This window comes from Ursus arctos, unplaced genomic scaffold, assembly GCF_023065955.2.
Source record: "Ursus arctos isolate Adak ecotype North America unplaced genomic scaffold, UrsArc2.0 scaffold_16, whole genome shotgun sequence".
NCBI classification, from domain to species: domain Eukaryota; kingdom Metazoa; phylum Chordata; class Mammalia; order Carnivora; family Ursidae; genus Ursus; species Ursus arctos.
Window position 1 is genome coordinate 630,116 of NW_026622830.1, and position 27,727 is coordinate 657,842.

The 27,727-nt window shown below is 58.3% G+C and overlaps 1 protein-coding gene across 3 annotated transcripts; it reads left to right on the top strand.

Moving 5' to 3' along the window:
* The first annotated feature begins 1,617 nt into the window (after positions 1 to 1,617).
* On the top strand, positions 1,618 to 27,535 carry GMEB2 (glucocorticoid modulatory element binding protein 2). 3 transcript variants are annotated; one of them, XM_057312422.1, is made up of 11 exons: positions 1,621 to 1,685; positions 4,285 to 4,429; positions 7,145 to 7,332; positions 13,747 to 13,844; positions 14,394 to 14,524; positions 18,950 to 19,053; positions 21,404 to 21,561; positions 22,050 to 22,121; positions 22,396 to 22,533; positions 22,803 to 22,925; positions 24,726 to 27,535. In XM_057312422.1, the coding sequence occupies exons 3-11, from the start codon at positions 7,202 to 7,204 to the stop codon at positions 25,382 to 25,384; spliced, it is 1,614 nt and encodes a 537-aa protein (XP_057168405.1). In that variant the 5' UTR covers positions 1,621 to 1,685; positions 4,285 to 4,429; positions 7,145 to 7,201; the 3' UTR covers positions 25,385 to 27,535. The 3 variants fall into 3 exon arrangements, with proteins under 3 accessions (XP_048078298.1, XP_057168405.1, XP_048078299.1); XM_048222341.2 differs by lacking the exon at positions 4,285 to 4,429 and having other exon boundaries at positions 1,618 to 1,685; XM_048222342.2 differs by lacking the exon at positions 1,621 to 1,685 and having other exon boundaries at positions 3,209 to 4,429; positions 14,397 to 14,524.
* Positions 27,536 to 27,727: the final 192 nt, after the last annotated feature.

The following is a 27,727-nucleotide window of genomic DNA, read 5'->3' on the forward strand; positions in this document are numbered from 1 at the left end:
AAATGACAGAGACATGGATCGTGGGCAGCCATTCTTGTATTTACCAGGTAATAAAATAGCACTCACATAAGCTCAATAGTTTAATCTATTTTTTAAAGATTTTATTTATTTATTTGAGAGAGCAAGCGAGTGAGCACGAGTTGGGGGGAGAGGCAGAGGGAGAGGGAGAAGCCAACTCCCCCTGAGCAGGGAGCCAGACGGATCAAGAACACTGCGATCATGGCCTGAGCCGAAGTCAGGTGCTTAACTGGCTGAGCCGCCCACGCGTCCCAATAGTTCAGCCTTAAAAAGAATCATTTTTTTCCATCGCTGAAGTACACTCTAAATTACTGCAAACAGAATGAATTATAACATCACTGAAATGAAGTCTGCTTGAAAACTTCCCACTTGGGAAATGGTCTTCAGCGATCTTCCTACCTAAGTATGAACGCAGGTCCGCGGCTGGGTCCCGAACAAGGCGCTTGTTTCCTGCCTTCTCTGCGCCCTCGCTGGGAGCGCGCGCTCCGGGGACTGCACTTCTCCAGCGGCTGCTCACCGTGAGAAGTCACACCCACATCAGGACAGCTCGGCGTGCCTGCCCTGCTCTAGGAGTGGGCCGCCTCGGCCGCCCTCTGGGTACTGCCCCCCGCCGCCCAGGGCAGGGAGGGAGCCCCGACACGGGCGGACTAAGGACCATGCCCGGTCCCAGAGTCCTCAGGCCAAGAGCTCCAGGCCGGGCAGACGAATCTCCCTAACCACCGCCGTGGGGGCTCCCACTGCACCTTTCAATCAAGCAACAGGGAAGGTTGTACCTGGTTCCCGAATCAAAGGTACTCCGTAAAATCGAGTAATGATTATCTTCTTGCGTTCCGGAAAACGCAAGCGCTTTACCTGTAATTACAAGTAATTAAACGGAGCGAGCGCCGGCGATTCGCAGAACTCCCCAACCCTCCATCTGAGTGTCCCTTCGGCCCTGAGTTTCCACGTTAATTAACTCCAACATCAATGAGCACATGTGGCCAGTGGCTACAGCACAGGAAAGTGCGGCTGGGGGCAGGGGGGCGGTCGGCACAAGAGCACCGTAGGGCAGAGCGCGGACTCGGGAAGTGTCCAAAGCCCTTTGGAAGGGCTCGTAAGAACCAAAGCCCGGTCACTGCAGGGCTCGGCCTGGACAAGCGGCTCTTCCGGAGCCTGTCTCCGGGTAGGCGGCCTTCCACACGCTCGACACGACAAGCGGCCCGACATCTGGTTTCTGTCACTTACTGTTCACGCACATTCCCCCCCCGCACATCCTTCAAAAAGTGTCCCTGAACAATCTTTCCGCGCAGCGTTCCACATCTAGCAGTTGCGTGGGCCGAACCCGCAGGTGCGCCCGTGGGCGGGACCCTGCGAAGGTACCGTCGCGTCCGCCCTGGGCCCCGCCCCCAACCTCGCGCACGCGCGCAGGGGCCCGCCGGGCCCTATTTCTCGGCGCTGCATGCCTTCCCGCCGAGCGCCAAATAAGTCTCCGGGCCCGCCCCCGCCCTGCGTGCGCGGCCCCGCCGCCTGCGTCACTAGGAAGCGCGCGCCCGGGCTGCCGCCGCCGCCGCCGCCGCCGCCGAATCCCCAACAAGGAGCGGAGCCCGCGGCCGCCGCCGCCGCCGCCCGCCTGACGCCGTCGCCGCCGCCCGCCCGCCGGCGCCCGCGCAGGCCCGGCCGCGGCCCAGGTAAGCGCCCGCGGCCCCCCCCGCGGCGAGGCCTCTCGCTCCGCCGCGCGCCGCCGTCCAGTCAGGGGTCCCTGCGGAGCGTCAGGACGTTACGGCGGGGGGAGGGGAGCGGGGGAGGGGCGGCGGCGCGCGGCGGGCGTCACGGGCGTCACGGGCGTCACGGGCCCGCGTCAGGCGGCGTCGGTGGCGGCGTCCGCCTCCATTTTGCCGGAAGGCGGCGGGCGGGCGGCTGGGGGCGGTGGGGATGGCCCTCGGGCTAGGCGCGGAGCCCAGCGGTGCGGGGACCGTGTGGACGCCCCCACTTCCGCCGGCCGGGTGGGAGCTCCATCTACGCGGGTCCCCCTCTCCGCCGGCCCGGTGGGAGCGCCGTCCACGCGGGCCCCCTCTCCCCTGGCCTGGTGGGAGCCCGGTCCACGCGGGTCCCCCGCTCCCCCGGCCCGGTGGGAGCCCCGTCCACGCGGACTCCCTGCCTGCGCGGTGGGCTGAGCCCGTGCGGGCCCGCGTTGGGGGTCGTGAGGATGCAGACGTATTGGCAGGAATTGTGTAGACGGGGACCCGGGGAGGGTCCGGCCTGCTAGGGACTTGGTTGGCTGCTCAGTCGGGTCGGTGGACTTTTCCTCGGAAGCAGAGCGCTCTGCTGGAGCTTCCCGTCCACGCGTGGGCGAGGCTGTGGGCCTTTAGCCGAACCGTGCGAGTTTACGGAGTCCACGCGGGGAGCCCCTGTTACCCAGCCCTGCCCTTCAGCTCAGCCCCCTCCGACCCTCTGGTCTTGGGAGAGCGGCGCGGAGCACGAAGATGTGTACCTTCCAGCACATTCTAAGGTGGATGCTTCAGCGTCCGTAGCCAGAGGCGCTGCGCCGGGCTGCCCAGGATTGATCCGCACCGCCAGCTTGGTGCCGCACGACCCCTGTTCCCGCTCCCTGCTGCCCCGGGCGTGTTTGGAGCCCTCTAAGTGGTGTCCGCTAGTGTCTGTCCTGCGTGCGGCCCGTGTCCCCGAGCACAGTCACCAGGCGATGGCCCATCGTCCACCTGCCATGTGCTCTCACGCTCGCTCAGGCCGCCGACTCCATCTCCTGCGGGCGTGTAGGCGCGGCGGAGTGCTGGGTCATAGGGTGCTTGTGCTTTGAGGCCGCGGAGCGGGGTGCAGCGGCCGACGTCCCCCCAGCAGCGCGGCGCGTCGTGCGACCGTGGGCCAGGCTTAGCGAGGAGAACACTTGTCCCGAAACGGTGTCTTCATAGGAAGGGTCTGGATGTTGGGGAAGACTCCTGGGAGGGGGAGCAATCTGTGGACACGCACCGACGCGGAAGTGTTTCTATGAATTTAGAACACTGTAAAACTGTATTCAAATCTAAGGCTTAAAATAACCCGCTTCATGCCTGAACTGAGAAAGGAGGCCACTGACGTGCTTTCTCTGAGCCAGAGGGGCTGCCCGTGGGCAGGCTGGCCCGCCTGGCCAGTGCGTGGGGAGGGTGTCGCGGGAGGGCAGGAAGGACTGGAGGGGTCGCCTGGGGTGGGGGGGCAAGAGAAGCTGGACATCTGGACTTTTTTATGTGAACCCTGTGAACTTTGATAAAGTTGGCAACCAATTAAAAAGTTTGAAACCCTGTGAGGATCCAAGAGATGGTGCCTGTGGGCCACTGCCTTGACCGCTGCTGTGTTCTTGGCGGTGTGTGTATCAAAGGAAAACATGTGCGACCTTGCTGGAGACGTGGAAAGCCAGATCTGAACCTGATGTACCGACCACACACCGACATTTTTTGTCTTGTTTTTATATACTTATGCTCAAGAATGATACTTAAAAAATAACAATATTTTGTTTACTTCGAAATTAACTGGGGCTTGAGTCACACTGGTCAGGAACCCAAGCTCTGGGTGGAGACCCGGGCTTCCATGTGCTCTCCACCACAAGCCCAGGGCCACAAAGATCGCGCTTGCCCACTGGGGAGTGTGGTTCTGGTCGTAGGGGGACGAGGATTACTCACTGTAGGGCGTAGTTCTGTGTGTAATCCTCCTCGTGTCAAGGACCTGAACTGTTATCTGTGAGGTCACTTTAGGGTGTGCTGTTGGGAAAACTTAATACAGTTGGCGTTGGAGAGGCAGGAGTTCAGTTTTCTGCACTTACTCTCCTTAGTGCCCAGCAAGGTTTTGAAATTTGGGGGAGCACAGCTAGCTGTAGGGAGGGTCCCTTCCATGCTGCAGCTTTTGGTTGAAGTGTGACTCGTGGCCCCATGGAGTTCACCCAGTGAAAGCAGAGGTCCTCGCTTGGTGAGATAGCCAAACCCTGAGAAATCAGCACCAAAGTTCTATGTTATTTCAAGTACAATTTTATTTATTATTTTTAAAAGGTTTTATTTTTTTTTTTAAGTACTCTCTAACCACCATGGGGCTCAAACTCAAAATCCCAAGAACAAGAGTTGCGTGCTCCACCGATGGACCCAGCCAGGTGCCCCTTAAGTGCAATTTTCAAGTAGGCTTTTATGCATGTTTGTTTGAAAGGGTTGTTTTCAAAGCTTAGATCTAGAACATAAAAGCTGTATTTTAGAAATGGACAGGATGTCTATGTCAGCAAATTCATCATTGAAGCTTTCCTGGTTAAAGGGTCTGAAGACAGCCATCAAGTCCCTGGAGGTCCTGCCCGAGGACGGTGTGGCCCAGGACATGGTCTCTCTCACCATCAGCATCTCGAGGCAGAACGGTGCATGTGTGACGGAGGACGAGCCTACACACGTCACAACTACCCTGTGTCTGTGGTTTATGTTCTGTGGGGTTTTGACAAATGTATGGTGTCACGTAGCCACCATTACAGCGTCCTAAAGCATCCTGTCCCTGCCCTAAGGCCCCCTCTACCCCCTCTTCACGCCTCTCTCCCTCACGCTCCGGGCCCGTGCAGCTGGCTTCTCAGTCTGGGCCCTTCACTTAGCAAGGTGCGGTTAGGGTTCCTCCGTGTCTTTTTGTGTCTTCTTTGCTCACTTATTTTTGTCCCTGAATGATATTCCATCCTGTGGAACGTAAACATCTGTTTGTCCCCTCACCATTTGAAGGACTCCATTCTTCCCAGTCGGCTTAGAACAGCGCTCCCGTGCTTGAGGTGGGGCAGGGAAGCATGGCCATGCCGCCCCCTGCACCAGCACCTAGCCCGTGATGGACGTGGCTTGTCTGCACCCCTCGGAAACCCGACCAGACAGGGTAGAACTGTTGCTTTCAGGCTGTCGTATAAAGAACGTAAGAGGAGGGGCGCCTGGGTGGCACAGCGGTTAAGCGTCTGCCTTCGGCTCAGGGCGTGATCCCGGCGTTCTGGGATCGAGCCCCACATCAGGCTCCTCTGCTATGAGCCTGCTTCTTCCTCTCCCACTCCCCCTGCTTGTGTTCCCTCTCTCACTGGCTGCCTCTATCTCTGTCAAATAAATAAATAAAATCTTAAAAAAAAAAAAAAAAAAAAAGAACGTAAGAGGAAAACAGTTTAGTGTGTGTTTACCCAGATACTTACCATGTCGGGTGCTCTTGGTTCGTCCCCGGTGTCACAGGTCTCCTCTGCTGTCCTCTCCCTTCTGTGGGAAGAATATCCCTTTGGAGCAGGTCTCCCCATGACCAGTTCTTTCACTTTCCCTTCACCTGAAAATGTCTATTTATTTTTATAGGATCTGTTCGATCTCGTAGACTCCTGGGCAGACAGCTCTTTCCTTCAGCACACTCCTGGTGTCCCGCCCTCCGGCCCGCTGGCGTCTGGCGAGAGTTCTGGGCCCTGTGGTGGTGGTTCTCGGGCCCGTGGTCTGTTCTGTTTGGCTGGCTGCTTTCGAAATGCTCTTACTTTGTCTTTGGTTTTCAGCAATTTGATTATGATCCGGGCATGGAATTCTTTGAGTTTATTCTGTTTGAGGTTTGCTGAACTGCTTGCGTGTGTTAAGTGTACACCTCTCACTAGATTAGGGAAGTGGTCAGCTATTTTCTCCAAAAAAATGTTTTCAGCGTCACATTTTTTTCTTCTTTTCTCCTGGGACTCCAGTAATACAGATGTCCAACTTTTTATATTCTTCCACATCCCCTAAGCTCTGTTCATTTGGTTTTTGCACCTTTTTTCTGTTCAGCTTGGACAATTTCTACGGATCTGTGTTTGTTTTATGATTCTACCTCCATCTTCCGTTCCATTCAGATAGCGAGCCCATCCAGTGAGTTTTTTATTTCTGTTAGAATTTTTTCTTTTTAATTCTCAGATTTCTATTTGGCTGTAACTCGTGTTCCTGTGCTGAGACTTTTTATCTTTCCACTTGTTTCAAGAATGTCTGGCTTCGTCCCTGAAGCCTGGTACACCAGCTGCTTTAAAATCTCTGACGATTCATTTCAGAGTGGGCTTTTCTTGATTATTTTTTCTCTTGAGAATTGGCGAGACTTTCCTGCTTCTTTTTATGTCAAAAGATTTTTGGATTGTATTCTGGATGCTTTGAATATCGTGTTCTGAGGCTGTGGGTCTTGTTTAAATCTCGGAGAGAATGTAGACATTTCTGTTAGAGCAGGAAGGCAGCGTGATTACGTTCAGGCTGCAGGTTTTGAGCTACTCCTGTGGGCACGGCCCTTATATCAGCTCCATCTTCAGAGCCTGCGTGGTGCTTTTTGAACCTGACCTGTAGGGTCAGTTCTCCAAACCTTTGGTTTGCCATTTAGGGTCAGCCCCCCTCCCCAGACAGTTGTGGGGTGACCCAGGCACCCCTTCCACACCTCCTTACTCTGCACAGTCTCCCCCATACTCTCTTGCCCCAGGGTCCCCTTCCTCTGGCTAGAAATCTACGGCTTTCATGTGTCCTCTGTGCCGTGACACCTCAGCACTGGGTCTCCCTTGGGCAAGTGTCAGCATGGAGAGCAGTGGGATCCCCCAGTCCCAGACCAGTGTGCCTCTACCCTCAGTTTTAGGTGCCTGCTGGGCCACTACTCTCACAGGGTTTTAGCAGGGACTGGGGCTTGCTAGAAGCCAGTTAAAACAAAAATAATAATAAAAGCAGGGCATTTCCTCCTCTAATGTCCTGTGTGGGTTTCCCTTCCATTTCTGCAAACCAGAGACTGGACTTGTCTCCAGTTGCTTACTGTGTGCAGTTCCGGAATGCAGGTTTCCTGAGCTGAGGCCAGGGGACTGACCTCCAGAGGAGTCCACTTGGATCCTGGTCTCCTGCCCTGTCTCCTGCTGTGTGACCGCTGGGTTTTCGGCCCATGTGCAGCGGCTCCCTGTGTTCTGTTCAGGGATTTTCGCTCTTACAGCGGCAAAGATGGGTGGATTGTGCTTATTCCATCTTCACCAGAACCAGCAGCCCCGGAATAGTCCTCTTGCTGTCATGTTTGTCGAAAAGCAGCGGGCTCAGACTGAGGGATGGGTCTTTGGAGGTACTTAAAGGTGCAGGTGCTGGGAGCTCTGTTGTGTATACCCAGAGACCACCTGAGACCCTGTGCCCTGCCTTGTGGTTTCCTCTAGGGCTTGGGACCCTGGCGAAGTGACACTCCTGGCTCTGGCGTCGTCTTCAGCTGAGCCATGGCAACCCCGGATGTGAGTGTCCACATGGAGGAGGTGGTGGTGGTCACAACGCCGGACACCGCAGTGGACGGGAGCGGCGTGGAGGAGGTGAAGACTGTGTTGGTGACGACCAACCTGGCTCCTCACGGGTGAGATGGGGCCTCTGTCCTGTGAGGGCTGCTCGGGCTCTGGTGGGTGTCCTGGACGTCACATAATGGGGGGGCGTCAGCAGTTCTCTTTACTTAAATGTTCCTTTTTTTTTTTTAAGTTTTTTTTTTATTTATTTGACAGAGAGAGCGTGAGAGGGAGGAGGGTTCGGAGGGAGAAGCAGACTGCCTGCTGAGCAGGGAGCCCGGCACGGGACTCCATCCTGGGACTCCAGAATCTTGACCTGAGCCCAAGGCACTTGTTAACCAGTTGAGCCACCCAGGCACCTCCTTTACTTAACTGTTTTAAACTGGACTCAAGTGTCTGTGTCAGTAGAGTGAGAAGGAAAGACAGAAGCCTCACGTAGCCAGGAAGCAAAGATAACGCTTCATCTTTGTCTTTTTCTCCCATGTTAACATGGTCACATGGTGTTCATTCCCGCAAATATGTGGTAATTTTTCTTTCGATAAGATGGACAGTAGGAACAATTGGGGACTGTTTTTTCAAAGTCAAGTTGACATTCCTCACAAAAGCTGGGAGTTTTTTCTTCCCCATCTCTTGTAATAGAAGTGCACATAGAATACTAATTGGCAAGGGCACCTGGGGGGCTCCGTCGGGCGAGTGTCCGACTCTTGATTTCAGCTCAGGTCATGATCTCAGGGTGGGGAGATTGAGCCCCCATCAGGCTCTGCACTGGGTGTGGAGCCTGGTTGGGGCTTCTCCCTCCTCACTGCCCCTGCTCTATCAAAAAAAAAAAAAGAAAGGTAATTAAAAAAAAAAAAAAAACATTAGGTGGCAAAAAAGTCCATATTTGACCTGATGGAATTGCCACCAGGTCAGGGAGGAATGCGTCCCCTCGTGCTTCCTGCCCCCAGGGGTTTAGGCTGGGGCAGTGTTCCTGTCGTGGTTGTCCTTGCTGTGTGTGGCACATTCACACTGACCTCTGCACATCACTGCAGTGGGGTGAGCTTTTGCCTCTTCCCGTCTGGTAGAACTTCTGAGAGGAAGGCCCTAGACCAGGCCCGACCTCCGCGCCGATCCCCATTGCTGGCCTAGAGGACACTCGGGTTTTCATTCCTTCGCACGGCTGACTTGCAGCTGCTGCGTGGCTCCTCCGGCCTGGACACTCTTCCTGTCTCATTGCCGCCGCTTCGGGGCTGTGCTCTCCCACCCCGGCTTTCTAACACGCCCTCCTGCAGGCAGGGTGGAGGAGGGCTTGGCTCCCGCCGAGTTCCTGGGTTCCCTGCGTGTGATGCTCAGCTCCTTCGCTGACCGCTGCTGAACTGTGGCAGGAAGCGCAGGGCCTTCCGGTTGGATTTCCCACCCGGGTTCTCCACCTTGTGTGGTCCGTGTCCCTGCTGTGGGCAGGTTTCCGGGTGGCCACACAGCGCCTCCCCTCCCCTCCCCTCCCCGCCAGCGGACGGTGCCCAAGCCCCCTCTCTTGCACGTGGGATGGCCTGTCGTGAGTAATTCGCTGCGTCAGGAGCCGGCGGTCCGCTGGAAAAGGAGCCCTGGGTGCTGTGAGGAGCCCCCACCCACAGCCACTCTCCGGCGGTGCTCTGGTCCTGGCCGAGTCCAACTTTGTGTCCCCCCATCCAGGTGCCTGACCGGGCAGGGAGGGAGTCTTGGGTGCATCTAGCCCCACACTGGAGTCTTCTGAGCAGCGCCCGGCCCTGTGGCTGCTGCCGCGGGGTGCGGGATTCGGAGCGGCCAGTGTAAGCACGTCCAGGGTCGTCTCCTTGGGCTGCTCGGGCTCCCCAGACAGCTGTGTCCTCATCAGCTCACACCCAAGTACCACAGACGGGGCGGCCCACACCAGAAAAACTCGCCTGCTCACGGCCCTGGTGGCCGGGAAGTCCAGGATCAGCCTCTGGCTCCCTGGCTTGCCAGGGACACCTTCTCACCATGTCCCCACATGGTGGACATCCTCTCTCTTCCCCTTCTTATAAGGTCACAGTCCTATGACCTCATTTAACCGTAATTACCTCCTAAAGGCCCTCTCTTCACATTGGGCAGTCACATCGGGGATCGGGGCCTCACCAGAGGAATTTGGAGGAGGACACAGTTCAGTGCAGGGCAACATGCTTCCACCCTTTCCTGGAGGGGGCTGGGCTGGGGGCAGGAAGGGTCTCATTGTCCAGGTTGCTTGGGTTCTCTCCATGCCCCTCTCCTCCCCTCTCCGGGCAGTGCCTGCCCTCCCCCACCACTGTATCTGGGTCCATGTCAGCGGGGGTGGGGCTCCTTTCTTGTCCTAGGGTCTTGTACCGGGCGAGGCTGGCACGGCGTCTGGGACGGGCTTTCCTGGCCTCAGCTCTGTCCTCTCCTGGTTGTCCCTCACTCTTGATTCCAGAGGCAGCTGGTACCCAAGCTTCTGGGTGTGGAGCGTCTCTTCTCACCTTTATTTGCCATTTTACCAGGAAGTTTACAACAGATTCTTAAAAATTAAAAGTAACAACTTATTATTACAAAACATATGGTAGAAAATTAGAAAATACTGATGAGCAAAAATTCAAGCATGTCCCGTTGCTACCACCTGGAGATTCCTGCAGTTAGCACCTGGAGTGGGCCCTCCCAGGCGCCCTGTTTGCATGTGAACGCGCCACTGTCTTTCTTTCTCTAAGCCTGTTACTCAGTGTAGTGCGCATAGAGAAAGCAGTGTTTCCAGCTTCCCCCCCACCGGCACGCCCCCTTCCAGTCCCACAGATGAGATCGATCATGAGATCGATTGTACTGTGTGTGCCGATTTTTGTTCTGGTTTGGTTTTCTGTGAATCCGTGATCTCCACTTTTCCACGTTGACACATTTTCATCTCTTCTCCTACTCTGTTCGTGCTCATCCTGAGTTCCTTGAGGGGGGCCCTTCTCTTGTTTTGGGAGGCTGGCTGCTGTGGACAGTGCCCTGAAGATTCTCAGAAGCCCTTTGGCTAGGCCTGGCCCCAAAACCTGGGGTTTGACCAGAGGACCGTCTAGCCTGTCCTCGACGTGGTCTTTATCCCGAGGCCATTTCTTACTTTGAAATCTTTTGCCAGGTGGGAAATTGGAGATGTGAAGCAGTTGGACCCCCGTGTTCCCTGTAAATTCTGCACCCCACAGGATGACTGTCTCCCTTTTTCACACATCGTTGTCTGTACTCCAAGAAGCTGGCTTTCGCTTTCTGCCTGAGATTTTCCTTGGGAGAGCTGCACGCAAGTCCTTTAGGGTCTTTTCCACCTTCTCCGTGACTGTGGCTCACGTTTTGCCAGTTTTTCCCCTGCTTTTCCCAGCCTGCTGCAGCCGCTCCTGCCCTGGGCCTCCCCCCACTCGCCGTCTCGGTGCTTTCTGCCAGGACGTTGTGACAGCAGCCTGCTTCTGGCACTTGTCTCTTTGTAAGTTTCGCCGCGTGGCTGCCCCAAGCTCAGGGGCTTACTACCGCGTGAGTTTGTGGTTTTGTAGGACCAGGCTGGCCGGCCAGGCACTGTTTCTGGCCTAAGCCTGTGCTTCTGGGCCCAGCTGGGCAGTCTGGCATGCCCTCACTGGCTGGGATGGCGGCAGCTCTCTGCCTAGGACCACTTCCTGGCTCTCTCCATGGTGGAAGGTTCCAGCAGCAGGCGTGGGAGCTGTGTCCCATGGTCCTGGAGCCAGGGTACTGAAACACTGCCCGTGTTGGTTGGTCATTTATGAAGGAAAGGAGAGGCTGCACGTGCCTTCTCCCTGTGAAGGAAAACCCCACACCGTTAGCAGAGGCAGCTTTAACTTAAGAGACCTAAAGATATTTCTCTTCTTTTTCTGTGAGAAATGTTAACTACTGTCCTACTACTTGAAAGCCGAGATTCACTCTTGCTGTTTGTTTAAAAAGAGAGTGTGGTGAAGAAGCTAGTTCACTGCTTTGTGGGTGCTGATTTCTGGCTGGGTATTTGGGGGAGAGCTTGGGAGGGTTCCTCATTAGTGAAAGCCCACTGCTTTGCCATGGTGATGGGCACGCGTGGCCAAGGCTGGGAAGAAGAAAGTAGCATTTTGTAGATAGCCAGCAGTTCTACCAACATTTGCTTTAAGTAAAGCGGACATTTTTCAAATGAAATTTGAACAAATGCCAATTAATTGGTTTCTCCTGAGAGCAGTGGGGGATTTGTTCCTGGTGTGGGTGCGGTGGGCAGGCACAGAGGAGGGCGGTCTGTCCCCATGTCTGCCTTCCTGGATGGCCCTTTGGTTGCAGTGGGGCCAGAAGGCTCGGTTTCCCCGGGGTGGTCCCTGCAGATGGCTTGCTGCATATGTACACACGACCTGTGGTGGGGCCATGGCTCTGGCTCTCTTGGGTTGGCGCCTCTCTGTGTCCCACTCCTGACTCGCTTTTCTTAGGGATGACCCTGGTTCTCCCGTGTGAAGGGGCACGCTCCCTGCTTCGTCATTGTCCTTTCTGCTTCCCAAGTCTGGCTGGGAAAGACACTTTCCCTTTGAGTGCGGGCACCCGTGTTGGAGAGCCGATGCTCTCACTCGGTATTCTTCATGTAGTAGTCACTCCTAATGGGCCCCCAAGACCAGACTCCCAAGTTTTCATTTCTTGTCAGCTCTCATTTCTGAGCTGGCTGGGGCTGGGCTAAGGCCTTGGAGACTTGGCTAGTGGGCCTCGTCTGGGCACCGTCTGTGGTGCCGTGGGCTTGTGGAGCCACTGCCACGAGAGCAGTCGTCAGCAAGTGGGGGAGGGAGCCCAGGGTCGGTGTGTTGCTCTCAGGGGCCACACTGAGCTCTGTGTCAGTTCAGGCCCTCCAGGGAGCAGGTGGAATTAGACGCGCAGGGTAAAAGGAGGGCTCGGGGAGACGGTCTGACCCTGTGGGAGGAAGGAGGGACGGGAGGATTTGGGTGGGAAGAGCCTCAGACCCGGCGTGCTCTGAGAGGCCTGGCCAGGCCCTGGACACTGACGGAGACCATGAGAGGAGCCGTGGCTTGGACAGCTGGGGGACTGAATGGCTGCCCATGAGCCATGCCTGGCCGTGTCTTTGTGTGTGACCAAACCTCTTTCCACAGAGAAGTGCGTGAATGGCCCTCAGTGATCATGAGGGGTACACCTGGGGAGTCCTGTCCCGGCCCCAGACCTGCCTCCCCCATGGTGCTTTGCAGGTGTGGGGGTACATCATCTGTGGGTTAGTCCCTAGAAGTGGGTGTCTGGGTCAGAGGGGTTCACGCTGTCCAGCATCTATGCCACCTGCGTGCCAGGCCCCGGATGTCTCCGGCTTGTGTGCTGGATGTGGGTCAGGTCTCTGCCCTAGGTCTTGGCCTGTTTTCCTCGGGGCTGTCCTGTTGATCTCAGGGCTCCTTAGGTAACATTGGAAACAAACTGTCTTCCTTGTGCTGTTCGCTTTCCCCCAAGTCTCTCTTTTAAAATAATTGTTTATGGGGTTTTCTCCCCATACAGAAAGTTCTTATTTTTATTTTATTTTATTAGTTTTTGGCTGGGTACAGTATACTTTATTGATGGTACATGACGAGGTCAAGCTCTTCCCCTTCTCCAAGGGATCCAGGATGGAACCCTTGTGGAGGTCGGGAGATTCTCAGTGTGTTAAGGGACGAGTTGGGACTCCCCAGCAGCGGAGGGCCTCTCTCTTCCTCTTGCTGGGGCTAGTGGTCCAGGGGGCTCTTACATCCTGGAGGCCATGTGGACCATCACATCCACCACTTGGTTGCTGTGGTCACATTCATTGTCACACCAGGAAAGGAGCTTGACACAGTGGTGATTGAGAGCAGTGCCAGCCCTGGCATTGAAGGTGGAAGAGTGGGTGTTACTGTTACAGTCGCAGGAGACAACCTGGTCCTCAGTGGAGCCCAGGGTGCCCTCGAGGGGGCTGTCCAATGCCTGCTTCACTACCTTCTTGATGTCATCGTTTGGTGGCTTTCTGCAGGCGGCGGGTCAGATCCACGACGGACACGCTGGGGGTGGAGACAGGGAAGGCCATGCCAGTGAGCTTCCCATTCAGCTAGCTCAGGGATGACCTTGACTACAGCCTTGGTGGTGCCAGAAGAAGCAAGGGTGATGTTCTGGGCAGCTCCTTGGCCGTCACGCCACAGCTTCCCAGAGGGACCGTCCACAGTCATGGATAACCTTGGCCCGAGTGGCCAAGCAGTTGGTGGTGCAGGAGGCATTGCTGACCATCTGGAGGGAGTTGTCATACTTCTCATGATTCATGCCCATCACAAACACGGGGGCATCATGACCCTCTTGGCCCCACCTTCAAGGGAGCCCCAGCTTTCTGCATGGTGATGAAGACCCCAGTGGACTCCATAATGTACTCAGCACCGGCATCACCCCCTGGGGTGTTGGCGGGATCTCGCTCCTAGAAAAAGGAGGCGGGCTTTCCATTGATGACAAGTTTCCCATTCTCAGCCTTGCCTGTGCCGTGGAAATTCGCTGTGGGTGGGGTGAGCTCATGTCTCCCTCCCTCTTAGGGGCGAGCTAGCGGAGGACAGCATGGAGACGGAGAACGCGGCAGCGGCCGCGGCGGCTGCATTCACAGCGTCCTCGCAGCTCAAGGAGGCCGTGTTAGGTAGGGAGCCTGCCTTCCCACTCCGTGCCCCTGCGGGATGGTCGTCCAGGCAGCGGGGGGCCGCCTGCTGGCTCTGGCCCCAGGTACAGAGAGGGTGGTGCACACTCAGGCCCCAGGGTCGTCCCAGGTGTGGCCTGGCAGGAGTCTGCAGGGGCAGCTCGGCATCTCCCTGTGGCGGGCCGAAGCCCCAGTGCTTGTAAAACCATCAGTGAATGGCTGACGGCCTCAGGACTCCTCAGAAGCAGTAAGAACAGCTTCTCTAGAATTATTCCAAGTAAAGCTTGATTAGATTTCCTTAAGTGGTTCTTCTGTTGAACCACAGTTTAATGTGTTTATAGTAATACTACTATCATAAAGTTGGTTTTTGTGACTTTACCTGAACCTCTAACCTGGGACTGATGAGTAACATCCCTGCCCTATCTCAGTCCTTTTTGGGTCTTAGTTTCTGGTTTCTGGTTGGTGGCCGTGTTTGTGCTTTTGCAGGAAGTACTTTGGAAAGGTTGTAACTGGTTTTGTTTTTACCCTTTCCCTGTCACCACACCTTGTGAGAAGTGAAGGTGGCTGAAGAAGAGGAGAGCCTGGAGGCTGAAATCGTGTACCCCATTACCTGCGGAGACAGCAGAGCCAACCTGATTTGGAGGAAGTTTGTGTGCCCGGGCATCAATGTGAAGTGTGTTCAGGTGAGGCTCCGGCACGAGCAGACGTGTGCCAGGCTGCAGGGGAGGGAGGCCCTCGTGGCACGGCAACCTTGAGACACGCTGGCGGGGGGGCAGGGCATGACTTGTGCTGGGGGCTGCAGAGGGTGGGGATCGCACGTGCTTGGGAGAAGAGAGGAGAAAGGGGTAAGCCTTCAAGGATGGACAGGATTGTTGCTGAGAGCACAGGGGAAAACATCAGGAGGTACTGATTCCTTGTTTCTGGAGTGCAGCCGTGGGGAGAGACTGGGGAAGTAGCCCCGTTCATGCTGGCGGGGGGGGGGGGGGGCCGCCACAGTCACCAAGCCGGGAGCTCCTTTTTTTTGGTAGATTGAATGATGTGTTTGCTTTGGAAAGACTCATTTAGTAGCCATGAGTAAGGTGAATGGGAGAGGTGTTCTCTTTCTGCCAAGGTAGATTAAGTACCCAGACTCACCTTGTGCTGAAAGTAGCCAAAAATGCTGGTTAGGATGCTTTCCTAAAGTATATTCTGGGTGCCCCCGTAAGCTGGCAAAAATGGTTGAAATACTCAAGCTGAGGGCCCGAGTGAAGGTGGGTTGTGGAGGAGGCCGAGCACCACCTCCAGCTTCGGCCTGCAGAGCCTTTGTCTGCCAGCGGCTTTCTCAGCCTCGCAGGGCTGGAGTTGAGAAGGTGAAGCCCAGGGCTTCCCTGAGCTGTGTGCTTGGTGGCAGAGATTATCCCCTGTGATGCTCTCACTTGGAAAGGTGTCTCCCCTCAGTGTCGGGGTGGACCACTAACAACAGGCCCCCAGCCCCACTTTGTCCCTGGGACAGGGAGCCTCCTGCCGCCCGTCTTGACACTGAGGGAAAGAGGGACCCTCTTGAGGAGGATTCTCTGGGAGCCGTATGGTCAGGAAATCCTAGGTGTTTAGTTGTAAGTGGTTCCTGGCTGGCAGTTCCCCCAGGAATCTGACTGAAGCAAATGAAGAATCCTTTTTGGAGGAACTCCTCTTTATCACAGGTTTTGAGTAATGTCAGCAGACAGAGTTTCAAGAAAGAAGCAGCTCAATGTAAAGCAAGCAGGAACACTGAGCATGGGAAGAGGCCGAGCACCGAAGTGAGTGCACACAGACCACAGACAGAATGGAACTCTCGGTACTTCAGGTGTTGGGATTGCGAGACAGGGAATATACAATAATTATGTTTGATTTATCTCGAGAATATAAGAGAGGCTTGACATGAGGAAAGCATAAACATGTTCAGAGAAACAAACTAGGAATGAAAAATAGAATTAAAATAGAACACTTAGTGGATAGGTTTTATAGCAGATTAGACACAGTCGAAGAGATGATTTGTGAACTGGAAGGTGGGAGTAGAGGAGTTATGCAGAATACAATCCACAGAAACGAAAAGGGCGTAGAGGCTTGAGGAAGGCTAATGCATCAGTTGAGTTCTGGAAGGAGAGAAGAAGGGTCTGAGAACATTCATAATGGAGGGAAGGTAGCCGTGCACAGTTCAAGAGACCCAGCAAATCCCAAACTGAACACTCGAGTACAAGAAACCAGCCACATTTCAAATGACTTTCGGAGGCAGCTTGAAGGACTGGCTCCATCTTGGACGGTTTAACACCAAAATAATTAACAATAGTCTGGATTATGACTCAGGTGAAGTGAGAGTCCACAGGTCTGATTATTGCTGTGTTTTTCATGGTGTTTATATCAAATAGAAGTAAAGCTCTTTTGTTGGAGTGCCAACCAGTAGACGTGCAAGGCGTGATGGAGCCTGGGCTCCAAGACCGTGTGCCAGACCTGGCTGCTGAGAGCTGGTTGGGGAGCAGGGTGTGCTCCAGTCTCAAAATATCCCCCGTCCATTTGGTGGTGATTGTAGAGGAAACACAACACTTCTGCAGAGGGGAAGCCTGACAGGTGGCTCCTTGAGCAAGTGATGACATTAGTGTCGGGACAGACCTCCGTCATGGGTCCCCTGATTGAATGGGCGGGAATTCCGTGGCCTTTCTGCTAGAAAGGCCTAGCCTGACTCTTGTCATGAGAAGACACGAGGGACAGTCAACAAGAAATTCACTTGTGTGCTTCAGAAATGTCAAGGTCAGGAAGATGAAGGCGGGCTGTTCAGGGAGCAGGTGTGGTGCACAGTCTGGGCCGGGTCCTGCTTCAGAGACAGACTGCTGCAAGGCTGTTATGGGGCCGCTCATGAGCTCTATGTGATGCCTGTTGATTAGATAACACACAGTAATGGTGATTTCCTGATGTCGAGAGTTGCGGGTCCGTAGCAGAACCTCGTCGTCAGGAAGTAGACCCAGAGTGCTGAGGACAGGGTCTGAGTCTGCAGTTCCCTCCCCTCCCTGCGGAGCAGTCGACCGGGAAGCAGGGTGCACAGGGGCCCCGGGCCGGCAGCTGGGGAGCCTGGGATGGGCATACTCGAGTTCTTTGTGCTAGTCTTCCATGTGCTCTGTAGGTTTGAAGCAATAACGAAATAGAAACAAAAACAGGTTTTTCGCAGACAGCAGCACGATGGAACCGTGCAGTGAGAGGCAGAGCAGGCCCCACCTAGTGAGAGCAGACAGGTCCTTGGGTGCAGGGGTTCCCAAAAGTGCCGCAGCAGCCGGAGGGCGAAGGAGCTGTGTCCTGCGCTGGGCGAGCAGAGCTGTGCACAGCAAAGTCCTCTTTCCAGTCTCGAGGGAACGCAGGTGTTTCACACAAAACTGCGCTGGCCACGAGCAAGTCATCACTGAAGGGTGTTCTCGGAAGTGTATTTCAGGCAGAAGGAAAGGGATTCCAGACAGGAGTTTTAGGTCCAGGAGGTGTGCAGAGTAAAGGAAGTGGAAATGTGTGGGTGAGCCCACAGCTCTGACGACATGTCTTAGGAAGACTGGAAACCGGATGAAACCTGTGGCCCCTGGCTGAGCGCTCACTCAGCTCCAGACTCTGACGCCTCGATAGGCACCGCACCCAGCCTAAGACTAGTGTGACGTGCCAGCTGCTAAGAAAACTCTGGAACTCGAGGAGTGGTGGTCAGCCCAGATGGTGGGAGGAAGGGAGGGAGGGCGGCGTGTGGAGACGGAAGTGGAGGGAAGCACGAGACTTGGGAGACACGGATCTGCCGGGTGTAGCTGGGGTGGGCCAGGGACCACGGCCCCCATGGCATGGGGGTGGGGTGGGGGAGAGACGATGTCATCTGGGGGAGGGGGAGAGATGATGTCATACCTAAGGGGAGGGGTGATGATGTCATGCCTGGTGGGGGGGGCAGAGATGGTGTCACCCCTTAGGGGAGGGGGAGAGATGATGTCACACCCAGGGGGAGGGGAGATGGTGTCACACCTTAGGGGAGGGGAGATGATGTCATGCCGTAGGGGAGGGGCAGAGATGGTGTCGTGTCTGGGGGAGTGGGGGAGGTGTTGGGCAGTGGCCAGACAGGTGTTCTGCCTCTGCTGCTTGGACTCACACAGCCCGTCTCTCCGACCAGCTGAGCGAGGGGTCGAGTGGCTTCCTGGATTCAGTGAGAGAGCGTGTGTGTGCTCGGGACGTTAGGAAAACGACTCCCATCAGCGGGGATCCCCAGGTTGCTTGCACTTGCTATGACCTGAGTCTGCTGGAGATACCAGTGCTTGGCGCTCTGTGCTCCGAGCAGGATACGCTGGAGGACCCCAGCCAGACCTGAGCCCAGACAGTGGGGGGCCCGGGAGGAGGCGTCCCTGCAAGGAAGGCTCAGCAGCACCTCTGTCTCCGCCTGTGCTGAGACCTGGTGGCTCATCCCTCTCCTGCCTGCTTGTTTCCAAAGTAAATGCAGTTTTATTTTGATTCTTCGGTTCCAGTAATTACTTGTTTAACACGTTTTAATAGGGTGTTTTAGCGTCTCAAGCTATCTGAGCTCCGGCACAGGGTGAAGCTGGCCCCAGACCCTACGTTGCAATGGATGTGTGTGTATTGGTGCAAGAGATACACGCTGTGAGGGGTGTTCGGGGTGGGGACAAATCACAGCTTAGCCTATGCACTGTCCTGTGTTGTCGATGTCACGTAAGTGTGTGTTATTAATGGAGGAAGTCACGCATAAGTGGGTTTGCCAACTCCCATCTGGAGGGGGAGAGGCCTGTCTTTCTGAGCGGTGTGGTCACCTCTGCTCTCCCTGGCTCAGGCGCACCATCTGTTTCCCTGGGCTCCCTCCCTGGGCTTGGGGACAGCCGCTGGCAGCAGGAAGCCAGCCCCCCACCCCAGCCCCCGTGCAGGACAGCCACATCTTGTGTTGCCTGAATTGTTCTCTTCCCCCAGCGACCGTTGTCACTGGTTGGATCTGAAATGTCAGACTGAGAGCGAGCCTGTGGCTGTTGGCCGCCCCGCACCCTCCCCCCGGCTGGGCTCTGGCCAACGGTCAGGCAGGAGAGGTGGGTCACAGAGGGCCGTGCTGACCTGTCTCTGCTGTGCTCCCTCCACAGTACGATGAGCATGTGATCAGCCCGAAGGAGTTTGTGCACCTGGCCGGCAAGTCCACCCTGAAGGACTGGAAGAGGGCCATCCGCATGAATGGCATCATGCTCAGGTGGGTGTCCGCGCGCGCAGCGGGCCTCCGTGGCGGGCTCAAGTGACCGCGCCACGTGTCCTTCCGTTGCTTTTTCATTTTAATTTGACTTTTTTAAGATGAGGCCCATTCTGAACATGAGCATTGACAGCACCCTGGGGACGGCTCCTGCCCACAGCCCTGCTGGCGTGTGGCACCGTCCGATTTGCAGGACTTCGTTGTCCTTGCTCAGCCTCCCTGTGCATCCCCGTGTTGGAGAACGTGCTCCTGCATCTCCCACAGCAGCCACCGAATCCCGGGGTGCCTGGGCACCAGGCGCAGGTCTCTAACCTGGGGTGCCTGTCTGGCCACCTGTCCCTTTCTGGCATGGTCCGTCTGCCTGCTGAGGGTCCCATCCAGACCACGTCTGTGTTCAGTGGCCACGCATCCGTCCCCTGGACCTTCTCTCCACCTTGTTGCTTTCAGGGTACAGGCCAGTGGGTTTCCAGAGGGTGTTAGTTCGGATCCCTGACCTTACCTCTCACGAGATCAGGTGGTGCTGGGTTGATGCCCCATCTCTGTCGGTGGTGTGCTCTTGGTCAGGAGCCTGCTTGCTCCTCACAGACCTCCTTTCCCTTTGAGATTAAACAGGAATTTGTAGGAAGGTTTGGGCTGGCTCTCACCTCCTTCACCGACATCAGATCCCAGAATAGAGATGATTGGAGTTCGTGCCTCGGTCTCTCCGTTAGCTGTGCCAGCATCCCAAGGGGCCTGTCGCTCGTCTGCGTGGGCCGGTTCTCAGGCCGGTATGAAGGCCAGCATCCGCTCTGCTAGCCACCCTGTGTGTGTGTGACCTGTTCCTGATGGCCTTCTGTCCCTTTTCCCGTCACTTGTGAAACAGAAATGGTGATGCCCCTTCTGAGAAGCTGAGGACAGACTAGACTCTCAGTTCATACCCCAGAACGTTGGTGCCCGACGTCTGTGTTTTCACATTTCCTGCTTTGGTGGTGACAACCCTTCCCTCCTGATGAGGCAGAGGGTACCTCTCTGGCAGCCCCCACCCCTCCACGTGCTCACTCCACGGCCCCTCCTGCATGCCAGTCTGCACGCCAGTCCGGAGACGGCTAATGATTGTGATGGTGTCTGGCGTGGCTGCACTGGGTCACTTTGCTGCTGAAGGGGCTGCTCTCCTTCATGTCCTTCGTGTGTTTATTCCCGGGAGAAGCGACTTCATGCCGTCCTTGGGCACGGGTTTGCTGCCAGGGGAGTGCCTGTGGCCCTTGGTGAGTCCTGGATCATGGCCCTGTTCACTGTCCCTGTGAACCTCAGTCTGGGCCTGAAATGGGCAGATGTCCACAGCCAGAGACCCAGCCGGCCCGTTACACTTGCGCTTCTAGGGCGAGCCTACCGCTTTGCGCCCTTACGCTTGGCCCTGTGTCCCATCCTGCAGTGCTTAGGGCTCCTCTCTAAGCCCCAACCATTAAGCGGGCCCCTGACTTTCTAGAAAGTGTTTTGGTGGCCTAGCTCTGAGAAGGCAACCGGCCGTTTCCTTGGACGAGCACTGCGGGGGTAGGGGGGCACCGTGGGTCTGCCGCAAGCCCTGAGGTCAGCGCAGGCGCATTGTGCGGATGCCCAGCAACGTGGAGGTCCCGGGTGCAGGGGCGTGAGTTGAGACGTCTGCAGAGTTCGGCCCAGGCCCTCCAGAGAAGCCGTAGTAAAGGGCCTCCCTGGGAGGCCTGTCCCTGGCAGGTGGGGGACGTGCTGTGCCCTTCTGATAAGGCTGAGGATGGGAAGCCAGCCAAGCCAGCCGCCTTGAGCACAGAGTGAGAGGCCAGAGGTGCCAGCACCGTGCTGCTTTGCCGTGCACGCAGAGGGCCAGGCTGCTCCTGGAGGGTTTCTCGTCCCCTTCGGCCTCATAGTCCCCTTGTGGGTGCGCCCTCTGCACTTCTGTTAGCCGTGGGCCCGTTCTCCTGGGGCCAGCGGGTGGCAGAACACCCTCGGAGGGCCCTGTAGGTGACCAGTGTCTCTGGGATGACTGCCTGCCAGGGCCCTCATCTCTCCTTCTGGGCGCCAGCCATTGCAATCACGGTCCCCACAGACTTCCCACTTGTGCTGGCAGCAGGAAGTCCCCTCACTGGCCCAGAGTGTTGGCTGGGGTCGTCAGAGAGACCTGTCTGGAGCCTCCGTGGTGCCCACCTCCCGCCCTGTGGTTAGCCACTCTGCAGCCACCACCTCTCCCGGAAACTGCCCCCAGGCCAGCCCCTGCTCTGCCTTGCCATCAGGAGCTGAGGGCACTTGAGGCGGGGTACTGGAGGAGGGGAGGCGCCTTGGGGTCCAGCTGCACACACCAGTGCCTGGACGTGTCCTCCGTCTCTGGTCCCGTTTGCCACAGGAAGATCATGGACTCTGGGGAGCTGGACTTCTATCAGCACGACAAGGTCTGCTCCAACACCTGCCGTAGCACCAAGATCGACCTTTCGGGCGCCCGCGTGTCCCTGAGCAGCCCCACCTCGGCTGAGTACATCCCGCTCACGCCTGCCACGGCCGACGGTATGTGCCGGCCCGGAGCCTTTGCTCTTGCCGGCGGCTTATCCCAGCCCCGCTCCATCTGTGCCCGTGGGGCTGGGCCTCTGCATGCCGCTTGTGGGCAGCCTGGCCTCCCCCGCGGGCCCGCGGCATCCGCAGCCGCCTCCGTCCTCGCCGAGGGAGTCTAGTGGGATTGCTGTTTTCATCGACAGCATGCTGGGGAGATCGTAAATGCCACAAGAGGAGCGCGATGTTGGGAATTTTAAACCTGGTGGTGGGGTCAAAGAGACTTGGTTCTTTCTCCTTTGTGTGTGTTTGAAGATGTCTCTGATTAAGAAGTTTAAAAATGGATGTACCACAGAAGCAAGTAAATCCTTTGGTTGCACTGGTACACATGTTTGTGGCTCTTGTGAAAATCGGTGCAAAGGAGAGCTTTAGAGCTGTTTGGATGACAGGTTGGGAGGGTCGCTCACTGGCTGGTGAGGCTCATGGTGGCCATGTCTGGGTTGCAGTGAACGGGTCTCCTGCTACCATCACCATAGAGACCTGTGAGGATCCCGGTGACTGGACCACGGCCATCGGAGGTATGGGTCTTTCTGGGTGGGCTTTTTGTGGGTGGGGGCTGGGACATGCTGGGCAGCCCTGGAAGGGGTGCAGGCAGGCACAAGAGGCCTCCTGGAGGAAGTGCCAGTGCAGAGGGTGGAGCTCCGCCTGGGCCCAGGCCCCCGTCTGGACCTGTGTGCTCTGGCCCCCGGGCCCGGGCCCCCTGGCAGTTCTCTGCTCCTGCCTGTGGTGAGAAGCCTGCCGTGGCTGTTCTGTGGATTCTTCCTGCTCTCTGAGCCTCTCCGCCCCTCACAGATGACACGTTTTCCTTCTGGCGAGGGCTCAAGGACGCGGGTCTGCTGGACGAGGTCATACAGGAGTTCCACCAGGAGCTAATGGAGACCATGAGAGGCCTGCAGCAGCGGGTCCAGGACCCCCCCCTGCAGCTCCGAGGTGAGGGGCTCTGTGTCTGCCTGGCATCGGTGGGCACCGCCCCCCAGGCTCCTTCCTGCTCTGTGCAGGGGCGGGGGTGCTTGGGTGCTCCCTCCCGCCCTGCCGCGCCCCCGGGATGAAGCCGAGTCGTAGACTCAGTTGTGCCGAGCCCGAGCTTTGGTGTCGGAAGGGGGCTGTGCAGGGGCTGTATGCCTGCCGGGGTCTCCCTGCGTGTCCGGGGGACTTCTCTGCGGGGGGGGCCGTTCTCACTGTGTGCTCGCCCCTTGAAGACGCCGTCCTCCTCAACAACATCGTGCAGAACTTCGGCATGCTGGACCTGGTGAAGAAGGTGCTGGCCAGCCACAAGTGCCAGATGGACCGCTCGCGGGAGCAGTACGCCAGGGACCTGGCGGGTACGTTGGGGGACAGCCCCATGGGACAGCTGCTCCTGAGAGAGCACTGGAGGCAGAGTCCGGAGTTGGGAAGGACCAGCAGAGCCTGGTGCTGTCACACAGGGAAGCAGGGAAGCCGTGACGCAGGGCCTAGACAGCCCGTCCGTGGGTCCTGAGTGTGGAACTCCCCCTGCAGCTCTTTATAGGAGAAAAGTGGGAGAGGTGACCAGGAGCCAGCATGGCCCCCAGAGTCCCCTTTGGGACATTTGTGCTTTTCTTTCCTGGCGCTCCCTTGGTGTCTGTGCTCTCAGGGGCGTGCGTGAGGCCAGTGCTGACGTGTCTGGTTACAGCCCGCTTTTTATCTTAACGTATCACAAGAGCAGCTTTCCTGTGGAGATGAGGGTTGGAAAGCTAGAATGGGGAAGGTCTGTCCCCTCGTCTGGCAGCTTGAAGCCCGCCTTTGAGATGGCATTTCTGCTCCCTCGGAGGGGCGGTCCATGCAGGACCCCGGGAGTGTCACTGTGGGAGACAGGGTGGGACAGGGACAGAGCATCACTGCCGTGCCGGCACAGGCCCCGCATCAGGGCGTGTGGTCTGATGCTCTCTATTCTCTTTCCACTCCCCGTCCCCGCACTGGTGCTTGGTGCCCCCCCACCCGTCCCACTGACCCCGCAGTGATGCTGTCCTCCCTCCTCGTCCCTTGTCCCCACAGTGACGCCCAGCCCCTGTCCCCGTCCCCACAGTGACTCTCTGCTTCCGCCCCCACAGTGACTCTCTGCCCCCTGCCCCCATCCCCACAGTGACTCTCTGCCCCCATCCCCGCAGTGACGCTCTGCCCCCTGCCCCGGTCCCCGCAGTGACACTCTGCCCCCTGCCCCCGTCCCTGCAGTGATGCTCTGCCTCCTGTCCCCATCCCCACAGTGACTCTCTGCCCCCACCCCCGTAGTGACTCTCTGCCCCCTGCCCCCATCCCCACAGTGACTCTCTGCCCCCATCCCCGCAGTGACACTCTGCCCCCGCAGTGACGCCCGCCTCCTGCCCCGTCCCCGCAGTGACGCACTGCCCCCTGCCCCGGTCCCCGCAGTGACGCCCGCCTCCTGTCCCCGTCCCCGCAGTGATACTCTCTGCCCCCATCCCCGCAGTGACGCTCTGCCCCCTGCCCCGGTCCCCGCAGTGACGCTCTGCCCCCTGCCCCCGTCCCTGCAGGGATGCTCTGCCTCCTGTCCCCGTCCCCGCAGTGACGCACTGCCCCCTGCCCCGGTCCCCGCAGTGACGCCCGCCTCCTGTCCCCGTCCCCGCAGTGATACTCTCTGCCCCCTGCCCCTGCAGTGACGCCCGCCTCCTGCCCCATCCCTGCAGTGACGCCCGCCCCCTGCCCCCGTCCCCGCAGTGACACTCTGCCCCCTGTCCCCGTCCCTGCAGTGATACTCTCTGCCCCCTGCCCCTGCAGTGATGCCCGCCTCCTGCCCCATCCCTGCAGTGACGCTCTGCCCCCTGCCCCCATCCCCGCAGTGACGCTCTGCCCCCTGCCCCCATCCTCGCAGTGACGCCCGCCTCCTGCCTTGTCCCTGCAGTGACGCTCTGGCCCCTGCCCCCGTCCCCGCAGTGACACCCGCCCCCTGTCCCCGTCCCTGCAGTGACACTCTGCCCCCTGCCCTCGTCCCTGCAGTGACGCCCGCCTCCTGCCCCGTCCCCGCAGTGACGCTCTGACCCCTGCCCCCGTCCCCGCAGTGACGCTCTGCCCCCTGCCCCCGTCCCTGCAGCGACGCCTGCCCCCTGTCCCCGTCCCCGCAGTGACACTCTGCCCCTGTCTGCCCGCAGCCCTGGAGCAGCAGTGTGACGAGCACCGCCGTCGGGCCAAGGAACTCAAGCACAAATCTCAGCATCTCAGCAACGTACTCATGACGCTGACCCCTGTCTCCTTGCCGCCCCCCACGAAGCGGCCCCGGCTGGCGAGGGCCACGTCCGGGCCGGCTGCCATTGCCTCTCAGGTGCTCACCCAGTCCGCCCAGATCGCCCTCAGCCCCGGCGTGCCTGTCTCCCAGCTGACCGGCGTGCCACTCGGCAAAGTGGTGTCCACCCTGCCCTCCCCCGTGCTGGGCAAGGGCCCCCCCCAGGCTGCTCCTGCCAGCTCCCCCGCCTCGCCACTGCTAGGGGGCTACACGGTGCTGGCCTCGTCGGGCGCCACCTTCCCGAGCACAGTGGAGATCCACCCGGACGCGTCCAGCCTCACGGTCCTGAGCACGGCCGCCATGCAGGACGGCAGCACCGTGGTCAAGGTGGTGAGCCCCCTGCAGCTCCTCACCTTGCCGGGCCTGGGCCCCACCCTGCAGAACGTGGCCCAGGTGTCACCTGGGGGCAGCACCATCGTGACAGTGCCCACGGGGGCTGTCGAGAGTGCCGTGGCCGCCTCGGGGCCCGAGGAGCACACGGCCACCATCGAGGTGGCTGCCATGGCGGAGGGCCACGAGCACAAGTAGACGCTGGGGGAGGGGCGAGGCCCCTCGCGGGCACAGGGCTGGCCGCCTCTCCTCAAGCCGTGGCCTGGTGGGAGCATGGCACCGGCGCCCCGCGGGTCACGTTGGGCTGAACCAAAGAGAGGAAACACCAAAACAGACGAGGAGCAAAAGGGATCGCGGATGACCGACCTGTGCAGCCAGCCTCGCGCTCGCACTTCCTCCCCCTTCTTTCTTAGGAAATACATTTTTCCATCTGTTGCTTATTGATACTGTTTACACGTTGGGCCTGATCCGGAGCCAGGCAGAGAGGACGAGGAGGCAGAGCCGGGGCACGGGGCACGGACCCCGTGGTTGCAGGGGGCCCCTGGGGGGGCCTGAGCCGGCTGGGGGAGGGGGTGTCACTAACACATGTCTTGGGAACCGTCCCCAAGTGTGGAAACCCATGGATCCTATGGATTTGGTTTCTTCCCACAGTTTTCTGTAGGTTTAGTGTGGCCCGGCACCCTGTTCTCCCGCGTCTAGAGCAGACCTCGGTGCCGCCGCGGGTCCACACGCCGCGGCTCTGGGCTGCGCTCCTGGGCACCTGCCTGAGCAGAGGGCCGAGGGGCCCCAGCAGCCTGAGTTTACCGTCTGCCCACCTCCCTCCACCCGGCAGGCGCTTGGGCCCCCGGGGGCCGTTGCACACGCACTGTGGGTGTTTTTAAGTGAATTGTTTAGTAGGCTTCTAGGAAGAGTCGAATTTATAGCATTTCCAACCTAAGCAATGTTGAGTGCCTGGGCTCCCCGAATTTGCTCTGGGTTCCAGAGTGCTCTGTACAAGACCGCTGTCGGGATGTCCCACGGGGGGCTGTGTGCTGGCTCCTGCTGCAGCTGTGAGCTCTCAGCACCGGCAGGCCGCCCAGGGGAGCGTGACGGTGGGTGTGCCCCTGGGACGTTGGTTCTGGGGTAGGGGTGTGAACAGAACCAGACAGGAGCTTGGGGAAGGTCTGCATGGGGCGTGGGTGCTCCTGCCTTTTGGGGGCTTGTTGTTGACCCCTGTGCTCAGCCTGCTGGTGGGACCACCATGACAGCCTTAGCCCCTGGCCCCGGCACTCCCCACGCCCCTATCTGGAGGTGGAGGTGCGCCCTGCTGGCTGATACTGGTGCCCGAGGGCATTTTGGGTGACGGACTGGTAGTCTGGGGCAGGGCCAGTCAAGGTGGGGGCCGGGGTGCTCACTGGCAGGGCCATCCGTGGTCCATCTGCAGGTCTGATTTTGGATGCAGGAGGGAGCGCAGGCAGGGGTCCCCTGAAGGCCTGGAGCCGTCTCCAGCGGGGCCCCAAGGCCCGTCCGAGCCGTCGAGTGGCAGGTCCCCTTAGACCTGTTAGTTCTGTTGCCTGCTGAACACCCTTCTCTGGGAGAAGGGGAGGGGGCTTCGGAGACAAGCCACTGCCCCACTTTGTGCTTTGAAGGGAACTGGGTTTTGTTCGTCCGTCCATCCACCGTCAGGTGCCCCAGACCTAGCGGAGTGGGCCTCGCCCCCCAAGTCAAGCCACCGAGGTGGTCTTTTTCTGTTTTCTTTTCTGTTGCATACTTGTTTGCTGTTGTCATGGGTCAGCTGATTTCAGCCTGATGTTTACTTGCGGGTGTACGTCCTCATCGTCCGGAGTCCTGATGCCTGCGGCGGTGTGACCCCCACGGGGTGGGCGCCGCCTGTCCTGGCCTGTCCTGTCCGTCTGCACCAGCTCAGAGCATATGAGAAACCACGTGGCTGATAAAACCATGTCTTGCCTTTGGAGCCTTTGTCACAGTCGGCCCTGCCGGCCCTCTTTGAAGCCGCTGCCCTGCCCTCAGACCGCAGGGGTGCTGGAGGGAAGTGCGCGTCAGAGCCATAGAAACAGAAGCCACAGCTTCGGAAATAACTGCGGCCCCTCCCTCCTTCCGCCTGGGCTGGGGGCAGACACCTGTGCCTGGCGGGGCTCCTGGAGCTCTGTCAGTGCGGCGGCTCCCCTGCCGTCCCCTCGGGGCGGGACCGCGGGCGGCTTCTGGGGAGCAGGACTGGACTGGGTTTTCTCACGGGTGCCGGCTCCGGCTCTGAGGCAGCCTGGGGAAGAGAAGCATCCGGGTTCTACTTCGTCTGTTGTTTTGCAAGTATGTGCTTGGTACTTTGATTTACAGTAAAAACATTTTTCGTAATGTGTGTCTGAGTCTCGTGACGAAAGCCTGTGGAGGGGGTCACGTTCCTGCGCACGCCCCGCCATCTGCTCTGTGATGGTGGTCGGGGGCCCCACGCTCTTCCTCTGTCCCCGAGGGCAAAACTGTTTTCACGTCAGCACCAGGTGCTGGGCCTTCCGGGCCCTGTCGTCCCCCCCACCAACCCCTGCA